The 21,094-nt window shown below is 38.9% G+C and overlaps 1 protein-coding gene across 3 annotated transcripts in view; it reads right to left on the bottom strand.

Moving 5' to 3' along the window:
* Positions 1-284: 284 nt before the first annotated feature.
* LOC137044753 (regulator of microtubule dynamics protein 2) overlaps positions 285-21,094 on the bottom strand; it is a 170,938-nt gene continuing 150,128 nt past the window's right edge. For all 3 annotated transcript variants that reach the window (XM_067421016.1, XM_067421017.1, XM_067421018.1), the window contains exons 7-12: positions 11,149-11,224; positions 10,338-10,415; positions 9,355-9,453; positions 3,296-3,349; positions 645-725; positions 285-552 (exon numbers count right to left, since the gene is read on the bottom strand). In XM_067421016.1, the coding sequence (XP_067277117.1) occupies positions 505-552; positions 645-725; positions 3,296-3,349; positions 9,355-9,453; positions 10,338-10,415; positions 11,149-11,224 (436 nt within the window). In that variant the 3' untranslated portion in view covers positions 285-504. The remainder of the gene's footprint in view (positions 553-644; positions 726-3,295; positions 3,350-9,354; positions 9,454-10,337; positions 10,416-11,148; positions 11,225-21,094) is intronic.

The raw sequence follows: 21,094 nt of genomic DNA on the forward strand, positions 1-21,094 counted from the left end.
GGGCCACCTGATTCACACCTGTTTCTTCACAAAATTGATGACCTCAGTGATTGAATGCCACACTGCTATTTTTTTTAACACACCCCTTTCAACTAATTCAACTAATTGCCCAATTGCACAGCCTTCAGAGCATGCTTTTCATGAATGCTGGGTCTCATTTGTTTTCTGAGAATCTACTGAACCTACTGGTAACTTGTTTGCCACGTAGCAATAAAAAATATACGAAAAACCTTGATTATTCTGGTTAGTCACATTGTACTGCTATTATTTTGAACAAGACTGTAACTATTAATGTCTAAAATGTTCCTAGGGGGGAAAAAAGACCCCATGGTGTAAAACATATACAGTATTTTGTCCATTATAATGGAAGCACAATAAATCCCGTGCCCCGCCAACATTAAGTAGTTCATATGTTGGTTTGTGGGTAAACAGCTACAGTCCAGTCACAGTTGAATCCAAAGAGATGGAGACAGATAGCCTTTGTTCCCTTCTGTTGGAGACTTATTAAAGTGAGGCTAAAAGAGAGTCCAATTCCTTCTGTGCCTCTTCGTCCTTTAGAGAAGGAGCAAAAATAATTCAGTTACTGACAAAGAATTACAACGACAAGAGGCTCAAAGTAAATAAGTCTAAATAAGAAAAAACACCTCTTTGGTCACAATGCTCATCGCAGAAGCAGTGTCACACATCTGTCGGGCATGTGTCCTCTGACCCAAGTCTTTGTAACACTGACAAGAGAAAAGTGATATAGGTGCAGTTACAGTCAACCATTACAATGTTCTTCATTTTCTTTTAAGGCTTTACTGGCTCAGTTTTAAAACCTAGTGAGCTGCCTATGTAGACAGCATGTGTGTGTAAAAACTGATACATCAAAGATGAAAGAAATTGGAGAAATGTCCATTGTTGGTAACGCTTTATTTTAGGGTTCAGTTATTAACTATTAAGTAGTTGCTTATTAGCATGCATATTACTAGAATATTGGCTGTTTATTAGTACTTATAAAGCACATGTTAATGCCTTATTCTTCATGACCTTATTCTACATCCCTTAATCCTACCCAGTACATGATCTTAAATGCTACAAAAACTACCTTAATAACTATTGATAAGCAGTAAATTAGAAGTTTATTGAGGAAAATGTCGTAGTTAATAGTGAATGTGTTCCCCATACTAAAGTGTTACCCAATTATCTAGCCTAGAAATCTAGACGCACCCTAGCGAGTATAGTCTAGCAACTCAATAGACTTCTGTTGCTGTCTGTGTTTCCATTGCCAAACTCTGAAAAACCAAACTCTGGTCAGGCCAATCACATCATGCATAGAGTCGGTGGGCGGGCTTAACATAATGACGACAGAGTTAGGTGCTACTTGTAAAGAAAGAAGCTGGCGAATGGCGGTCTTTCGAATCAGCTTTGACCGTGACTTTGGAAGACTTGGTGTTAAGCTTAACAAAGAACGGCACTGAAGTCATTCTTAAAAAGGGAAGATGTGTTCGGAGTTTTGCCGACCGGATAAGGCGAAAGTTAAATCTATTTAACTAGCTCCGCTTCACGTTGCTCTGGTTGGTTGTAGCGCTATCCAATTGTGTGCAGAGAGTTGGAAAGACAAACGTTTATCCCGCCCCTCGGATTGAGCTGTCACTGGTGAGTTCCCAGACCCAATATCTTGATATGGGTCTGGCTTTTCAGGTTATCAATTATCTACTACACTGTTCAAAGTCTGTTTTGCTCACAATGTAGGATATGGTTGGTTATGTACTCATACTGTTTATTTTTTAACAGCGACAAAACAGTTATGGACTGCAAATTTAATCCTTTCTGAAAAAAATATTAAAAGTAGTGCAAATATATTATTTATACTTCATTCATTACCAAAAAGTGAAATCAGTGACATAAAAATAGTAATAAGCGCACATTAGCTGAACATACCTGAAAAATACATTATTTTAGACTAATTGGAGCTGAAGAAGCAAATTTAGTAAAGTCATACCCTATATACTGTATTGACAACTCATCAATTATATATTTTCCATCTTAAAAATTCCATCTTAGAAATCTAGACGCACCCTAGCGGCAGCAAATTTAATCTGCCCGCAAGTGTCGTCTAGGAACTCTCAATACCCTTCTGAGCTGTATTCCTCTCAATTTAGACGGGCCAATCACATCGTGTATAGAGTCGGCGGGCGGGGCCATAATGACGACGGCCGAGTTGCGTTTGCGTGCTTCTAGTAAACACAGAAACTGCCGAACGGCGGCGGTCTTTCGAATCAGCTTTGACTGCGATTCTGGAAGACTTGGAGTTAAGCTTTTCTCTAAGAAAAGAAAGAACGGCACTGAAGTCATTCTTAAAAAGGGAAGATGTGTTCGGAGTTTAGCCGACCAGATACGGCGAATGTTTAATCTATCAACAAGCTCTGTTTCACCTTCATTGCTCTGGTTGGTGTAGCGCTATCCTATGGCGTGCAGAGGGAGTTAGAAAGACAACCGTTTATCCCGCCCCTCAGATTGAGCCCTGTCTATGGTGAGTTTCCAGACCAAACATCTTGATGTGGGTCTGGCTTGTCAGGCTAGCCGATTTGTGGAGTTCACGCAGAATTTTATTTCAACCTAAAAGTATGTTGCTTGCGTGTCAATAACAGTTGTTAGCTATTCAAATCAACAAAAGAGTTTAAAAAAATACAACCGATGGACCATCAACGAGGTTCAGGGTTTATTAAGCTTAAATGCGAAGGACGAAATTCAGTGGGAACTGGAAAGTCGAGCGCAGGACTTTAGACTGCAATGGAAACACAGACAGCAACAGGTCTGCGGGAAAAAGAGTTCCTGTGAAAAAAGTTCCTGGGACAGATCGATCAGTGTAATTTGGTGGAAACAGGACTTTACATTCGACAAAAGTGTTAGGGCTGGACGATATGACGAATCAATATGACATTGATACAAGTTATCACCCAGATTTAGACCTACCTATATAATATTTATTTCAATTTTCTCTATTTTGCCGCAGTCAAAATCAGGCACATATAAATGTCAGGAAACCCAATCCTGGCTGCATGTCAAAATCCATGGATCACTGGATCTCCCTGGAATTGTTAATAAACTTGGCTTCTGCACCCAACAATGACAGATATTCCGTATTATTTAATTCCTAATTCAGTTATGATGCTGCCTTGGAAGATACAGTAGTTGCCTATGTAGGTGGTAGACAGCTCACTAGGTCTGGAACAGAGCCAACAAAATCTCTAATGTCATTACCGTAATATTGATCATAAATAGTCAAGACCTTAAACAAAAGAGTTCCTACCTTTGCTAAAAACACATAGTTGAATTTTGAGTACTTGGGACTGATCTCCTCTGCCTGTAGAATCAAACAGAGGACAAAGTAAGCAAACACAATCTGTCAGACTGAATTTATTTACTGTCTACTGACTGTTGAAATCTAAAACCGGCTGTTTATGTAACAGTATTGTTTTTGTATTTCAGGAGTAGTTAATTAAATGAGATCATGAAAAACACATCTCTCTTTAAAGAAGGCTTGCATTGCTGCCAGGCAAACGTCTAAGGTGAATTCTTCAACATTCTGTGTGTTAAATGGGATATTTAACAATTACCATTGCAGGCTGTAAACCTACGCTCTATAATCAGAGCAATAAATAATGCTGCCAACATTTACAAGACTTGCATAATCACAGAAAATATAAACACTGCACTAGCCACATATATCAGCTTATGTTTTTGTTTTTTTTACAAAAGTAAACTTCAGGGTTTACACACAATTTGTTAAACAGCTTTTCATGATTTGACATTCACTTTTTTTAGCTGTTATTTTATCAATAGAAAAGTTTGTGACATTTCCAATATTTTCAATATTTTAGGGCTGCTAATCTCCATTATCCCCAAGACTGGAAATGACAAATGTTTCTTCATAATTAGGTTATCATTTTGCCAACCAACATTTTCTCAAAATCTCAAACATGGCTATAAACAACATGGCCAAAAGTGTGTGGGCAGACAAGCATCCTTCAAATCACTGTTCAGATTTTTGAGGTTGAGGTTTTTTTTATGTTAATGAAATGCGTTTTTTATGCACACTACTGAAGCCCTATTCGGATGGTAATTGTTTCTCACGTGAAAGTCTGTAAAAATAAACAGGTAATTCGGCCGGAGATTGTTACACAGGTGTTAGGATAAAAACACTGACATTCTGGATTCGGTCGGCATAAAATCACAGGTCATACCCTGTCAATGATAAAAATACCTGATGATCCTACGAAAAACAATTACCGTCTGAATATGGCTTAGTGATATACCATGAATAACATTAATATAATGAAATATTTTTACCATTTAAAATAACTATTTTGGATTTCAATACATTTTAAAGTGTCATCTTCAATGATTTCATAATCCTTCAGAAATCATTCTGATTTGCTTCAACATCTGTTATTATTATCCATGTTGAAAATAGCTGCTTAATATTTTGGTGGAAACTGATGCATTTTATTTTCTGGATTATTTGACTCGATTTGAAATAGAAATCATTTTCAGGTTTCCTCTAGATTAAATTACACACTGTGAAACTGTGTGATTTTACTTTGTCTAAGGACATGCGAGGCTGTATCAATGCTTGTATGCACCCTCTGCACTAGTCAGTAATATTACACAGTAATAACTGTGAAGGGGGTTTCCACATACTTTCGGCCATGTTGAATATAATGCTGCGTTCGGACAGATCATCCAGTGTGGATAAAAAGACATTATGTTATTTGTACATACACTAATGCTCCATTTTTTTCTATAATTATAGGATTATTAATGACTAATGACGAAGAGTGAATGTATTTCTCTCCTTTAATCAGTCATGCTGTTGTATAACTCCAGAATAACTACAGAATGGTGTGTTGTCTTGGCAGGGTGCAACAAGTCTAAGCACAGACCCCTTAAATAAGTGATGGGTGAGATACAAAAGACAGGAGAAAATCAGAGGAGATATCAACTTATGTAAAAACACTGAATGTAGTATTGTCGTTTTCTTGAGGTGGCAAGAACAAGAACAAAGTTCGTTCTGGCCAGGACAATCCATACTTCACAAAACAAGCAGGTGCCAAACATGTCCGTCTCCCTGCATTAACCCACCTAAAATTTCTGACCAATCACACAGTAGTTCTCGGACAACTATACGGGAAAAAGTTTTGCTCAGACGATGTGTCGAGAATACACTGCGAGAAGCCCCAAACCAGGGCTGCGAGATCAAAATGACGTAATTTCCCAGCCCTAGGAGTTAGAACATTTTTCTTTGTTGTTGCAGAGAATGTAACAACTTTAAGAGCCACCCAATTGGAGCTGACTCCGACCACCATTTATATTTATCTTGTGACAGTAGTCACGAAGAGACCAAGTATCTCAGTAAATGAAAGCTCTATTCAAGCAAACCTTGAGGGAAAACGAAACAATATATATATATAAATATATATCTCAATATATCTATACAATATATCTCAAATCAGCCAATCTTAAACTATCTACACTATATTGCCAAAAGTTTTGGGACACCTGCCTTTACATTCACATTAACCTTAATGGCATCACACCAAAATCCCTAATCCATGTCTTTATGGACCTTGCTTTGTGCACTAGTGTGGAGTCATGTTGGAACAGGAAGGGGCCATCCCCAAACTGTTCCCACAAAGTTAGGAGCATGAAACATTAAGAGTTCCTTTCAACTGAGGGGCCAAGCCCTGAAAAACAACTGCATACCATAATCCCGGCTCCACCAAACTTTACACTTGGCACAATGCAGTCAGACAAGTACTGTTCTCCTGGCAACCAACAAACCCAGACTCGTCCATGGGATTGCCAGACAGAGAAGTGTGATTCATCACTCCAGAGAACACATCTCCACTGCTCTAGATACCAGTGGGGGTGCTTTACGCCACTGCATCCTGCACTTTGCATCGCACTTGGTGATGTAAAGCTTGGATTCAGCTGCTCGGGAATTGAAACCCATTCCATGAAGCTCTCTATACACTGTTCTTAAATCTGAAGGCTACACAATGTTTGGAGGTCGCTAGCTATTAGGGCTGGCCAAAAAAATCGATTTGTTGACTAATCGTTTTTTAAAATCTGGTCGATTCAGAATCGATTATCAAAGGCCATGAATCAATTTTTTTTCCATATTTATTTCCGCTAACATTGAACATAAGATTAACTTAAATCTATAGTCTTCTCCACTAGATGTCACCCATTTGCCTTGTGCGATGTTATAAAGGAGCAAGAGGCGCACGTCATTCATTCATTCAGTGCTTAAATGGAGGCTTCCGGTGCGTTGTTGCCTTTTGTAAAGCTGAGGTGAAATACTGTAGTAATACTAAAAATCTGCGGAACCATTTGATGTGACACTACCCAGATGTTGCAACACCCCCACAGAGCACAAAACCGCTAAAAATAGATCACATACACGCGAATGCTTGCCTTGCATCATGGTCAAACTTGAGCATTCACTTAAGCACGTACGTTAGCCATTATAGACATATTCAAATAAACTGAGTCAACAGACAGTGCAGGACCAATAATTCAAGCATAATAGCTTATATTATAAACAGATTTATAGTATAAACACGTTAAGGTATTGTGGTCCGTTAGCATGGAAACTACTTGTGTCCAGGAATGAACGCGCTTCTGGTGTATTAAATGTTAATGCACACATGACAGGCGGAAAAATCGCAAGAAAAGCTTGTGTACTGAAAATTGCTGAAAATTATCCAAGTTCCTTTTATGTTTTAGAATAAATATATCAAAATATCCATAAAATTATTCTCAGATACATTTTTTAGAATAAAGTTGCATCAAAATTGTATTTAACAATTGTATGGATTTGAAATATAGAGATGGGTTCTGTTTTAATGTACCCAGGTGTACCTAAAATAAAAAAAAAAGAGTTTAATATACAGGGTTGTGGCTCTTCATTTCTTTTTAATTACCCACTTGTAAACTTATGTTCACTGTTCTTTTTAATAAATACCTATATTATCTGTATAAAATCTATATTCATTTGAGTTTGAGAATCAAAAATCAAATCGTAATCGAAAATCGAAATCGAATCAATTTAAGAGCTTGCGAATCGAAATCGAATCGGAACATCTGAATCGATTCCCAGCCCTACTAGCTATTGACTCTGCAGAAAATTGGCGACTTCTCTGCACTGTGCGCTTCATCATGCACTGATCCCGCTCTTAACGTGCCTTCCAATTCGTGGCTGAATTACTGTTGTTCCCAATTGCTTACACTTTGTTATAATACCACTAACAGTTGACCGTGGAATATTTAGTAGTGAGGAAATTTCAAGAATGGACTTATTGCACAGATGGCAACCTATCACGGTACCACGTTTATATTCACTGAGCTCCTGAGAGCAACCCATTCTTTCACAAATGTTTGTAGAAGTGTCTGCATGCATAGGTGCTTGATTTTATACATCTGTGGCCATGGAAGTGATTGGAACACCTGGATTCAATTATTTGGAGGGGTGTCCTAATACTTTTGGCAATATAGTGTATATCCTAAAGTACTGCTGGGCGGTATGACCAAACATTTATATCATTGTATTTTTCTAAATTATATCGGTTTCACTGCATTTTTTCCCCTACACACATGACCAGGTGGTAACCACATACAGACTGTGAGAGGAAATACTGCAGTGGATTGACTAGAATGCCAAATTTTACTGTCATGAGTGAATATTGTAGAACATTTCCACAATAGAGTTAATACAGGTTTGCAAAGGCCGCACAATTATGCTGTGGGGAGACAACCAATAAAACACAGCCCATGTAACACACTCATTACAGACACATGAATATTAAAATATGACCACAGAGAGTAGAAAACAGAGTTGAGTCCACCTTAAGCATTTTAAAAATCTAACCCTATATAACAACAAACTGCCAAAATTGGGGAGAAACGCGGAAAACATTTAAAAGGTCTAAGGATATTTTCAATACATTAAGAACACTACAGTCTCAATGACACGCATAACATCGTTGTCCTCTGTGTAGCAGAGTAATTGGTGTCATTGCTGTCGTGATCACAGGTATGGGTGTGTCCTTTGGATACATTTCATTTGAAGAAGTTGTGATGAAATATATGTGCATACACGATGCTAGTTTATGTTTACAGCACTAGAGGACATGAAACAGGTCCATAAAGAAATTAAACGCACTTGCTCCGCTCTGAATCTGATCTATATATAGATTCTTTGGAATGAAAAGTGCGTTATAAATTAAATCTATTTTAATTATTATTATTATATGATCCATGCGGTGATGAGAATTGTTAATCTCATCACGGCGCTCCACGCAGAAACCGTTCTCATGCGTGCGGAACATGAAGTCTGAATTCTCCGCTGTAATCAAGGGTTGAATCCGAAATAACCTACTATTACATCAAATGTGGTATTATTTGAAGGGGCAGCCATTTGTAGTGGTGTCCGAAAGTTTTTGAGTGCACTCATTCAATCTCACATTGCAAAGGCAATAACGAGTGTACAGCCGACAACGGCTGTCCGAATACATGCACTCGTTTTCATTCACTCCTTCAAGTGAACTGTATTAGTGGATAACGTAGGGAATAGTAAATGATGCTTCAGAGGGCGATTTCGGATACAGCCTTGCGATCTAAGCTGTGCTCTCACAACAGTGCAACAGTAAAGAAGGGACTCCTCTCAAACAGTGTCACGCTGCCCCGCGTTCCGAATGTTGCTTAGGCGACATATTACATATTGCTTAGTATACAGTATATTACAGTATAATCAAAATTCATATCATAACAAAAACAAATACTGGTATTCGGTATGAAACTGTATACCGCCCAGCACTATCCTGAAGGTTTTTGCAGAGGGATTTGTTCATATATAAATTTCCTGATTGGCTGTTGACAGTATTTTCTATGATATATAGTGATACAAAGAGATATCCAAGATCCCCCTCAGTAAGACGCTAATATGTAGAAGAAATATTGAACTTTAAAACCGGCTTCATCCAATTTTCAGATTTTTGTTCTAGAAATGTATGCAAATTAGTGTATATTTAATTAGATGATGTCTATTTAAACATAACACTTAGAAAACTTTTGCAATTCTAAATGTTATCGATCAACTTGGGAAGTATGGTGATATATATTTGTTATTTGTTTTACCCTTTACGCCTGGAGTGTCTTTTGTGGCATGCAGAAACATTTCTTATATCAGGCAGCTAAATATTTACAACAAACACGTCAGACATTTAATCAAATGTTTGGCTGTTAAATAGAGAGGCTTGTTACACAGTCAATCACTGGTGTGGACAGGTAATCAGAGGCACGTCCCACCTTGAGGAAGTTCTGCAGGGCGTCCTGGACCGTGGCACTGGGTGGCTCACCAAACAGAGTAGTAGCGATTTTCCTCTCAATCCACGTACATTGCGACACCTACACACACAACAGATTCATACATAAGAACTCAGCTTATCAATGTGCAGATGGAAAATAAGGCCAATTCACAGCAACAAAAATAACAAAAACAACCTAACAGATATACCTAATTCAAGAAATGTTCTTTGAAAAACAAGTTGATTTATTTGAAAGGCTATTGACATAAAACAATTCATGATCTTATTTTAAGGAGAAAATATATGTTTAAAAATTGTTTTTGCAGCACTCAACTTTTGAACATTTCTGAACATACTTTCCTTTTTACACAGATTGCACTCACGATAAAAATGCACACTACCGCTAAAGATTTTAAAGTCACTATACTTTTATTTATCAAGGACGCATTAAATTGACCAAAAACATTTGCAAAGACATTTATAACGTAACAAAATATTTATTTTTTATGGATCCTGACAAAATTAAACTTGATTTTAACAAAAATGCAAAGCAGCAATAAAAATGCAAAGCAGTTTTCAACATTGATGAGAATAAAGAAATGTTTCTTGAGAATGAAATCACCATATTAGAATGATTTGTGAAGGGTCACGTGACACTAAAGACAGGTGTAATGGCTACTGTTGGGGGTGTTTAGCCGTGTTTTAAAGCCTTGGCGGTTAAACATTTAATTAGCGCGTGCCTGTCAAAAGCACGTGATTAATGGACTGAGTAGTCTTACTGCTCTAATACTGTCAAATACACATAAGGTTAAAATATATAAACACAGTCGGTTCTGTCTAAAGTGAAGGTAACATCGTGTCTCTGTATATGAGAGGCGACACAGTACACACAGACACATTTTTTTTTTTTTATGACTGTGAGAACCCTGATATAGGCTTTAACTACCACAATGTCACAAATATGCCAAATGTTCTGTCACTCACAGCATAACACCAGCGGCCCAGCAGGTAATACGACAGTGGATCTTCAGGTTTCAACTCAATCGCTTTATGCAGATGATCCTGAGAGAGAGAGAGAGAGAGAGAGAGAGAGAGAGAGAGAGAGAGAGAGAGAGAGAGAGAGAGAGAGAGAGAGAGAGAGAGAGAGAGAGAGAGAGAGAGAGAGAGAGAGAGAGAGAGAGAGAGAGAGAGAGAGAGAGAGAGAGAGAGAGAGAGAGAGAGAGAGAGAGAGAGAGAGAGAGATTCTTTCATTGTGGCATGACTTGTCTTTTTAGCTGATCTCTACAGCTGAGATACCACAAATATTTCTCCTGAGCTGTCTCGCACGAACACAGAATAACCCACCACACGCATCTGTCATTCAGTTCCTCTCTTTCACTGCTAGCTCACCTGCCAGTGCTCTGCAGGTGTGTGGTGTTTGGAAATCTATCTGACAGCTAAGATAAAATGCTACGTGTATCAGACACTGATCTGGTCTTATGAAATACGTTTGTGTGTGTGTGTTTGTGTGTGTGTGTGTGAGAGAGAGTGTGGTACCCTCATTCCATTTTCTCTTGTCTCAGATAAGATTATGAACACTAACTCTCACAAAGCTGAGGTTATGCTCCCATCAACATTTATGACCATTGAAATCAACTGAAATAACCTTATGTTAATATTACAGTATCATTCACTGCTTTTAAACTCTTCTCTACATATCTACATGTTAGCAATCCAATTAAAACATGAGAACATCTAGAACACTGGGTAAAACACAAATGTTCACAAACCAGGGTAAAAAGGTTCTTAATCTCACCTTAAAAAGGTAGCCATTTTTAATTTTATTCTGAATAGATTCATATTCTGTCAGAAGTCCACAGAGTATAGCATACCTGCACAGAGAAAAATAGAACAGGAAAGAGAACAATTACTAATACATGAATATTATTGAACCAAAATTTCATTAATTAATTATAATGACTCATATATAACCTACTATTAATAATATTAATAATATATCACATTAAACAACATATACCGTATAATGTAGCCATTCTACAAAAATTCAGCATTTGTACATTTTAGTACATTTTTAACAATATTTTCATGCTATGAATTGTCAGGTTTGTTATTTATATTAAGTTTTTCATTGATCCCCTGTGTTTCAGTGTTCCTGTTTTCCTGCTTTGTTCGTTTACCAATTGATTTGTGCACCTCTGTCTTGTTAAGTTAATCACAAAAGAGGTTAAAGAAAAATGGCAATCAAATACTGAACAATGAGAAGATTAAACTGAGGGCATATACAGTGAGGAAAATAAGCATTTGAATACCCTGCTATTTTGCAAGTTTTCCCACTTAGAAACCATGGAGGGGTCTGAAATTGTCATCTTAGGTGCATGTCCACTGTGAGAGACATGATAAAAAAAAAAAAAAAGAAATTCCAAAAATCACAATGTGTGATTTTTTACTATTTATTTGTATAATACAGCTGCAAATAAGCATTTAAGCACCTGAGAAAATCAATGTTAATATTTGGTACAGTAGCCTTTGTTTGCAATTACAGAGGTCAAACGTTTCCTGTAGTTTTTCACCAGGTTTGCACACAGCAGGAGGGATTTTGGCCCACTACTCCGCACAGATCTTCTCTAGATCAGTCAGGTTTCTGGCCTGTCGCTGAGAAACACGGAGTTTGAGCTCCCTCCAAAGATTCTCTATTGGGTTTAGGTCTGGACACTGCCTAGGCCACGCCAAAACCTTGATATGCTTCTTACAGAGCCACTTCTTGGTTATCCTGGCTGTGTGCTTCGGGTCATTGTCATGTTGGAAGACCCAGCCTCGACCCATCTTCAATGCTCTAACTGAGGGAAGGAGGTTTTTCCCCAAAATCTCGCAATACATGGCCTCGGTCATCCTCTCCTTAATACAGTGCAGTCGCCCTGTCCCATGTGCAGAAAAACACCCCTAAATCATGATGCTACCATCCAGATGCTTCACAGTAGGGGTGGTGCACTTGGGATGGTACTCATCATTCTTCTTCCTCTAAACACATTTAGTGGAATTATGACCAACAAGTTCTATTTTGGTCTCATCTGACCACATGACTTTCTCCCATGACTCCTCTGGATCATCCAAATGGTCATTGGCAAACTTAAGACGGGCCTGGACATGTCCTGGTTTAAGCAGGGGAACCTTCCGTTCAAACCATGACGTCTTAGTGTATTACCAACAGTAACCTTGGAAACGGTGGTCCCAGCTCTTTTTTAGGTCATTGACCAGCTCCTCCCGTGTAGTTCTGGGCTTATTTCTCGCCTTTCTTTAGATCATTGAGACCCCACGAGGTGAGATCTTGCATGGAGCCCCAGTCTGCGGGAGATTTACAGTCATGTTTTGCTTCTTCCATTTTCTAATGATTCGGTTCGCGTCAATCTGCCAAACTGCTGAAATCACGTGACATTGCCGACCCGAATCATTGATCGATTCACTGATTCAATAACCGTTTGATTCTTTTTGGAGGCACATGGAGGAGAAGACAATGCTGAATAAAATTGTAGGTTTTGATATTTTTGAACCAAAATGTATTTTCGATGCTTCAAGAGACTTTACTCAACCAACTGATGTCACATATGGACTACTTTGATGATGTTTTTATTAGCTTTCTGAACATGGACAATAAAGTGGGCATTGACTGCATTATGCTGTGGGACTAAAATCTAAAATATCTTAAACTGTGTTCCGATGATTAACGAAGGTCTTACGGGTGTGACGACATTAAGGTGAGTCATTAATGACATCAATTTCATTTTTGGGTGAACTTACCCCTTTCAGGGTCAGAATTATAGCTGATAGACAGGTGTTCAAATGCTTATTTGCAGCTGAATCATAGAAATAAATAGTTTTAAAAAATCATACATTGTGATTTCTGGATTTTTTTTTATTTTTTAGATTATGTCTCTCACAGTGGACATGTACCTACGATGACAATTTCAGACACCTCTATGATTTATTCGGGAGAACTTGCAAAATAGCAGGGTGTTCAAATACTTATTTTCCTCATCCTGTATATATTTTCCTGTATATACACAAGATAATGATTAACTGAACCAGGGCTGTTGAAACTCTCACTAAAATATGATTGTGATTTTAACGGTAAAATAATGTAAAAATGCTAGGGTACTTTCAATGTAATTGTATAATATAAAGTGAAAAAAAAACACGTAAATTAATATTCCCGGAATTCCCTGTGTCACACGTGACACTTTCGTCTTTTTTTTCGTTTTTTCTCATCAGTTATGTTCATTAGGTTTTATTTTACATCATAAATTAACATTACACAGTTAAAAAATGAAATGTAAAATGACAGTATATTCCAAGTTAAAAGGCGGTAACACGATGTCTGGCTATCACCAGACCAAGCTCAATTTAAGATTGAACATTGGTCTGGGGAGTCTGCTCTGTATTTGAGACGTGATAAATGAGAATAATTCAAAAGACTGAACGCAATTGGATAGTCTTTCAACCAATCAGACCACAAGAGGCGTGATTCACGGCCAATAGTGCGCCAGTTGGATAAGCCAGTCTGTGATTGGTTCCCGCAAAGAGTGTAACAGAAGCAGTAGAAATTAATGAGTTGCCGGGCGAAATTAAATTGCTGGCAGATCAGACTGGTAGGTAACACACACAATTTCAGCCAAACCTATGTTAATCTTGAGTCGCATTGCATCCTTCATATCTAAAACATGTTTTTTTAAATTACATTTATAAAAGAGGGATAAGCTGTACCGACTCTTTCCGGACAGACGGACAGGACCCACCCACCCACTTGAAAAACAAGTGTCGTTTCCTTAACACTTAACACTGAAAGCTGAACAAGGTTATATTTGCCTCACAACCAAAAACGCACTTCTTTTGTGACATTGTTAAAAAAAACGATGTCCTTCTCGACTTATGTTACCCGAATGATGGGTGTGCTCCATCCTGCTCTGGTTGGTGTGTGCGCACTCTTTTCTGGGAGAAGTGTCCATAAAAGGATTTCCTGCCCTTTATGATGTTGCACAGGGCTATACTCAAAAAAAAAAAAATACAATTTTTTTTTAAAAAACACTACCTTTCCTACTCTGCAAGGAGTATTTTGGCACAGAAATACCCATCAAACGTCCAATTTATCTTTACCATTATTGTTATATGTTGAGTCTCATTATTGTGTGGAAGGAAGGAAGGAAGGAAGGAAGGAAGGAAGGAAGGAAGGAAGGAAGGAAGGAAGGAAGGAAGGAAGGAAGGAAGGAAGGAAGGAAGGAAGGAAGGAAGGAAGGAAGGAAGGAAGGAAGGAAGGAAGGAAGGAAGGAAGGAAGGAAGGAAGGAAGGAAGGAAGGAAGGAAGGAAGGAAGGAAGGAAGGAAGGAAGGAAGGAAGGAAGGAAGGAAGGAAGGAAGGAAGGAAGGAAGGAAGGAAGGAAGGAAGGAAGGAAGGAAGAAGGAAGGAAGGAAGGAAGGAAGGAAGGAAGGAAGGAAGGAAGGAAGGAAGGAAGGAAGGAAGGAAGGAAGGAAGGAAGGAAGGAAGGAAGGAAGGAAGGAAGGAAGGAAGGAAGGAAGGAAGGAAGGAAGGAAGGAAGGAAGGAAGGAAGGAAGGAAGGAAGGAAGGAAGGAAGGAAGGAAGGAAGGAAGGAAGGAAGGAAGGAAGGAAGGAAGGAAGGAAGGAAGGAAGGAAGGAAGGAAGGAAGGAAGGAAGGAAGGAAGGAAGGAAGGAAGGAAGGAAGGAAGGAAGGAAGGAAGGAAGGAAGGAAGGAAGGAAGGAAGGAAGGAAGGAAGGAAGGAAGGAAGGAAGGAAGGAAGGAAGGAAGGAAGGAAGGAAGGAAGGAAGAAGGAAGGAAGGAAGGAAGGAAGGAAGGAAGGAAGGAAGGAAGGAAGGAAGGAAGGAAGGAAGGAAGGAAGGAAGGAAGGAAGGAAGGAAGGAAGGAAGGAAGGAAGTCAAAGGGCTGATGTGCGTGTGCTATGTAGTTATAGTGTTTTGAGGGGCCGGTTGAGAGGTGATCAAAGCTTTTTACATTTATGCATTTGGCAGACGCTTTTATCCAAAGCGACTTACATTGAATTCAAGGTACACATTTTACATTATTGTCAATTCTCAATTCTTGCTTTCCCTGGGAATCAAACCCATGACCTTGGCGTTGCTAGCGCTACGCTCTACTGGTTGAGCTACAGGAAAGCTTTTCCACCATAGCGATGTAAATCCTGCTGGTACTCACAGTCTGACAATAGAGCCAGGCACAAACACCTTTTATATGCACGATCAAGGGGTGAAGAGGTCACATGACTGCCACAGGAGGTGAGAGGGCTTTGATTGGGGGACAAAGCCTGTATCCAAAAGGCTTTGACTTTGAGCTCACCAAAGAGAAACTCAATACTAGCACAGACACAACATAATGGATGGACATACTATACTCGGTTACACTGAGTGTGTGTGTGTGTGTGTGTGTGTGTGTGTGTGTGTGTGTGTGTGTGTGTGTGTGTGTGTGTGTGTGTGTACGGGGGACTTATGGTTTTTCTACTTGCTGTTTAGACTGCAAATCCATGACAAAATAAATGAAAATTAAATGCATGCAGGAAGGGATCCAAGTAACAAAAAGACTGCAAGAGCATTTTAAATCATTGATGAAGTCAAGATTGTGCCGCATGGACCACACACAGCCTGTTCACTGAACATCTCAATCTTGCAAGATTTAATCTGATTGTCTGACTGTGTGCAACTTTTGAATAAGGCCATACAGTTTATGATGTATATCTAGAAACCAAATCACATTTACTAAGGCTGAAACAATGAGAGGAGAAATTTCGTTTGCCAGGTTATCACTTAATAGCAATTCAACTAGATATGCACAAATACAATGGGAAATTCCTATGTGTTTACTAAATTATGTCTGTGATCAGAAATTATGTAAGAACTATACACCATAACAGGCATAACAGATTGGTGTACAGTTCTTGCCCGTTTTGCTGCCACAACATTCCTGACCCGCTGAGGCATGGACTCCACTAGGCCCCTGAAGGTGTGCTGTGGTATCTGGCACCAAGATGTTAGCAGCAGATATTTTAAGTCCTGTAAGGTGCAAGGTGGACCTCAATGGATCAAATTGGTTTGTTCAGCAGATCCCACAGATGCTTGACTGGATTGAGATCTGGGGAATTTGGAGGTCAACACCTAAAAGTTGTTGTTGTGCTCCTCAAACTACTCCTAAACAATTTTTGCTTTGTGGCAAGATGCATTTATCCTGCTGAAAGATGGCCACAGCCACCAGAGAACACTGTTTCAGTGAAAGGGTGTACAAAAAGTTAAGTGGTACGTGTCAAAATGGATGGCAGGACCCAAGGCTTCCCAGCAGAATATTGCCTAAAGCATCACACTGCCTCCGCCGGCTTGCCTTTTTCCCATGCCTTTTTCCCCTGGTGCCATGTAATCCGCCGGTAATTAACGCACACGCACCTGGCCATCCATGTGATGTAAAAAAAAAAACATCAGGCCACATCTTCCACTGCTCCATGGTCCAGTTCTAATGCTTACGTGATCACTGTTGCCGCTTTTGGCAGTGGGCCGGGGTCAGCATGGGCACCCTGACTGGTCTGCGTCTATTGAGCCCAATACGCAACAAACTGCAATGCACTGTGTATTCTGACACCTTTCTATCTGAACCAGCATTAACTTCTTGAGAAATATGAGCTAGAGTAGCTTGTCTGTTTGATCGGACCACATGAGCTAGCCTTCGCTCCCCATGTGCATCAATGAGCCTTGGCAGAGCTGCTGTTTTCGAAGTGCTCTGACCCAGTCGTCTAGCTATCAGAATTTGGCCCTTGTCAATCTCACTCAAAGCACATCTTCCCCGCTTATAACACATCAACTCTGAGAATAAAATGTTCACTTGCTACCTAATATATCCCATTGATTAACAGCTTCCGTGATGAAGAGATAATCAGTGTTATTCACTTCACCTGCCAGTTTGTCATAATGTTATGCCTGATCGCTGTACATTATGATAGAAAGTCTATACACAGCTTCTGCTAAAAAGCACGTACAATATTCACAGCAAATTTTTTACATTTTTTCAAAATCTGACTATGTACCATCAGTTAATCTGTTTAGAAGGGAGGATGATTGAGAACGAAGATTGCATCACCTTGTTCTTCGTGCTTGGCATCGCTGCAGGACAGACAGTTTAAGAACATATTTCACTTTCTTCCTCCCAAAGCAAACAAACACTTGAGCAAGATTTAGCAATTTCTCTGTTTGACTAGTGGCTACTGTAACATAATGGTGCAAAGGAGGACTGTTAAATTCAATTCCCTACACCAAAAATAGGATGGACCAACCGCAACGGAACACCACAAAGTTTGTGATGAGATCTCTGGGGGTTGATTACCTTAAAATCAACAGCTCTATTGCAAAACCAAATGTGCTGCCTATACATAGACAGCACTTTAAAGTAATCATAGACACACTTTTGACATAAAGGCGGTTTCTAACATTGTGCTGTTTTTTATTTTGGCCAAATTCCAAGACAGCATCAAATATATCCTTCACGGATAAAGTAATCGCAAAATTCACTGCAACAAGTTAAGTGAAATAAGCTACCCAAGATGAAAGGGGTTTATAAAGATACATGGGTAACACTTTACAGCTTTTCGAACAGAGCTAACAACAAGTAAAAACAGCCCAAACCAATAATACTATCATGATTACTTACCAAAAAAAGCCACTGCATTGCCATAAAATTAGAGATCACCATAAATTGTTTTTTTATGTGTCTAAAACATGATGAAGTGCATACATTTGAACTGAAGCAACAAAAAGACATACCAGAAGTGATTACTAATAACAACTGCTGGCAGAGAGAGTACAGGTGGGGAGAAGGTTGCTCAATGTTCCCGGGGCTAATTCCTTCCCCCTCCTTTCACAGATTGGGTTGTGAAGTGTTTATATTAATTGCTGTCATGTTCTGGCAATGCCCAGAGGCCTGAACATTTAACCACAGCTAAGCAATAGAAGCCATTGGTAGAATGTCTGCTGTCACACGCCTGATACATTTCCCCACTCTAGGAATCTGGGGTTTCCCTTCACAGAGACATTATGAATAAACATCCCCGATAAAAAAAAGAAAAAAAAAAAGTTTTCCAGTAGATATTTTGTGAACAAGAAAGTATCAAAAAATTACTGCATCAGACAATACCACTAGAAATAAAACAGCAGCAGATATGCTTGCGAAGCAATGATGTATTGGAATGTCTAGGTTTTCCCAGATTTGTCCAGCAAGTTTAAGAAATTCATAGTTTACTTTCTTCTATTAAACAGAAAACGACATGCTATACAGCTATTGGGATATTAAAGCAACTTATTAAATCCCGTTTATTTTTACAACTGTGCACAGTATCTAATAATACTCAGAATGTCGCTTGGTATTCCCGATGGAAATATGACAACATTTTCATTGTAAAGTACTTCAATATGTAATATAAAAAACTGTTCAAAAGATTGGGGTCTGTAAGAGTTTTTAGAAAGAAATAATAATAATAATAAATAATAATAATAATAATAATAATAATAATAATAATAATAATAAATTACATTTATATAGCGCTTTTCTAGGCACTCAAAGCACTTTACATAATAGAAGGGGGAATCTCCTCAACCACCACCAATGTGCAGCATCCACCTGGATGATGCGACGGCAGCCATATTGTGCCAGAACGCTCATCACACACCAACTGATTGGTGGAGAGGAGACAGGGTGATTAATCCAATCATTATATGAGGATTAATTGGAGGCCATGATGGACAGAGGACAATGGGCAAATTTGGCCAGGATGCTGGGGTTACACCCCTACTCTTTATTGAAGAACATCCTGGGCTTTTAACAACTACAGAGTGTCAGGGCCTCTGTTTAACGTCTCATCCGAAGGATAGTGCTCTTTGACAGTACAGTGTCCCCATCACTATACTGGGTTGTTAGGATCCACACACACCACAGGGTGAGCGCCCCCTGCTGGCCTCACTAACACCTCTACCAGCAGCTACCGGGTTTTCCCAGTTGGGATCCCATCCAGGTACTGACCTGGCTCAGCCCTGCTTAGCTTCAGTGGGAAACCAGGCTTGGGCTACAGGATGATATGGCTGCTGGTGATAATACTTCTATTCAGCAAGGATGCATTAAATTGATCAAAGGTGACAGTATAAATGTAAAGTTTCTATTCATTAAGGAATCTTTATTATATCTCAATATTACTGTTTTTACTGTATCATTAACGTAACAAATGCAGCCTTGTTGAGCATAAGATACTTTTTCTTTTAATTTAAAACATCTTACCAACCTCAAACTTTTTTAATAGCAGTTGCTTGTGATGCTTGTAAATTGCTTGTGATGTTCCTAATTTTTAAGTCGACATATGCGTTGGATATGCATCTGCTAGGGGTGTGACAATACACTCACAATACAAGACGATACATGATATTGGGTTCACGAGAACAAGGCAATATTTTAGCAATATTTGTAAGAAAGCTTCAATTACGAAATATATGACTGGAAAACTACTAATTCTTTTATTCGAATGAAAGTTAAAAAATGCAAAACAATGCAGGTGCATTTTTAAATGTTTAAACCCTTAAATGCATACCTCGGGTCTTTAGCAACCCAGGGCGTCATTCTCTTCCCTCCTCCTCATAATTTTTAGTTAGACATTCAAATTCTTAGTATTCCTCATTATAGTCATTATAAACGATATAAAAATAATAAAATTATAAAAGAATGCCCGTTTTTCCATTAATGTCCTAATACACACCAGTGAGTTGTGGGTTGATCTAAAACGAGTGGGTGCCTGTAGCCACCCGCGGGTCCCTGCAGTTAGTATGAGTGTGCAATCTCGTGGAATTTATACGCTAAAATGAGTTTTAGCGTGCATATGCCACTCAGTTTTTCGCGTGCATATGATACGCACTTTATGGCGTGTATATGACATGCTCTTGGGTAGGATGGAAAGTGCGTATCATATGCACGTGAAAAACCATGCATAAAACTCAAGTATACATTCCAGGGTGGGATCTTTGTTGGGAAAGTAGGGGGAGAGATGCACACTTCGATTAGACTGGATAAACACATGCAGCATCTTAATTGTTGAAACAAAATAAATGAATGAATAAATGAAGCCTTTATTACACAACACTAGGCTATATCATACAGCGTTCAGGAACAGAACAGTTTGCGATTTGTGCTCCTAAGGGGTTTACACTTTTCCAAAAGTGGGCTTTCTCTCAGTTGACCTGCTGATGAATTCTCCAAGCAGGGTCGAAAAATAAACATCACGTCCATCAATAATATGAACATAAACCTCGCATTCATCAATAATATGAACATAAACATCACGTTCATCAATAATATGAACATAAACCTTGCATTCATCAATAATATGAACATAAACATTGCGTTGATCAATAATATGCTTCTTCTAGACAGCTGAAATGGACAATGATGGGCATCCACAAGAACTGCCTGCTCTCGCTGCCGCACCTCTGAGCGCACGTCTGGGCCTGAAACATGTATCCTCCTCAGGCCTAATTAATGGATATTTATGCCAGGGAGCATTTACTACTTTTAAAAAATGCGGGTCAGGAAATGGGTCGGGTAACGTTACAATATTTTCTTTTTTGCGGTCCGATTTGCGGGCGGGTTAGCTGAAAACGACGGTCGGGTTGTCTATACATTGACCCGCGCATCACTGATACACA

The sequence above is a fragment of the Pseudorasbora parva genome, chromosome 17 (assembly GCF_024679245.1).
Source record: "Pseudorasbora parva isolate DD20220531a chromosome 17, ASM2467924v1, whole genome shotgun sequence".
In the NCBI taxonomy this organism is placed as follows: domain Eukaryota; kingdom Metazoa; phylum Chordata; class Actinopteri; order Cypriniformes; family Gobionidae; genus Pseudorasbora; species Pseudorasbora parva.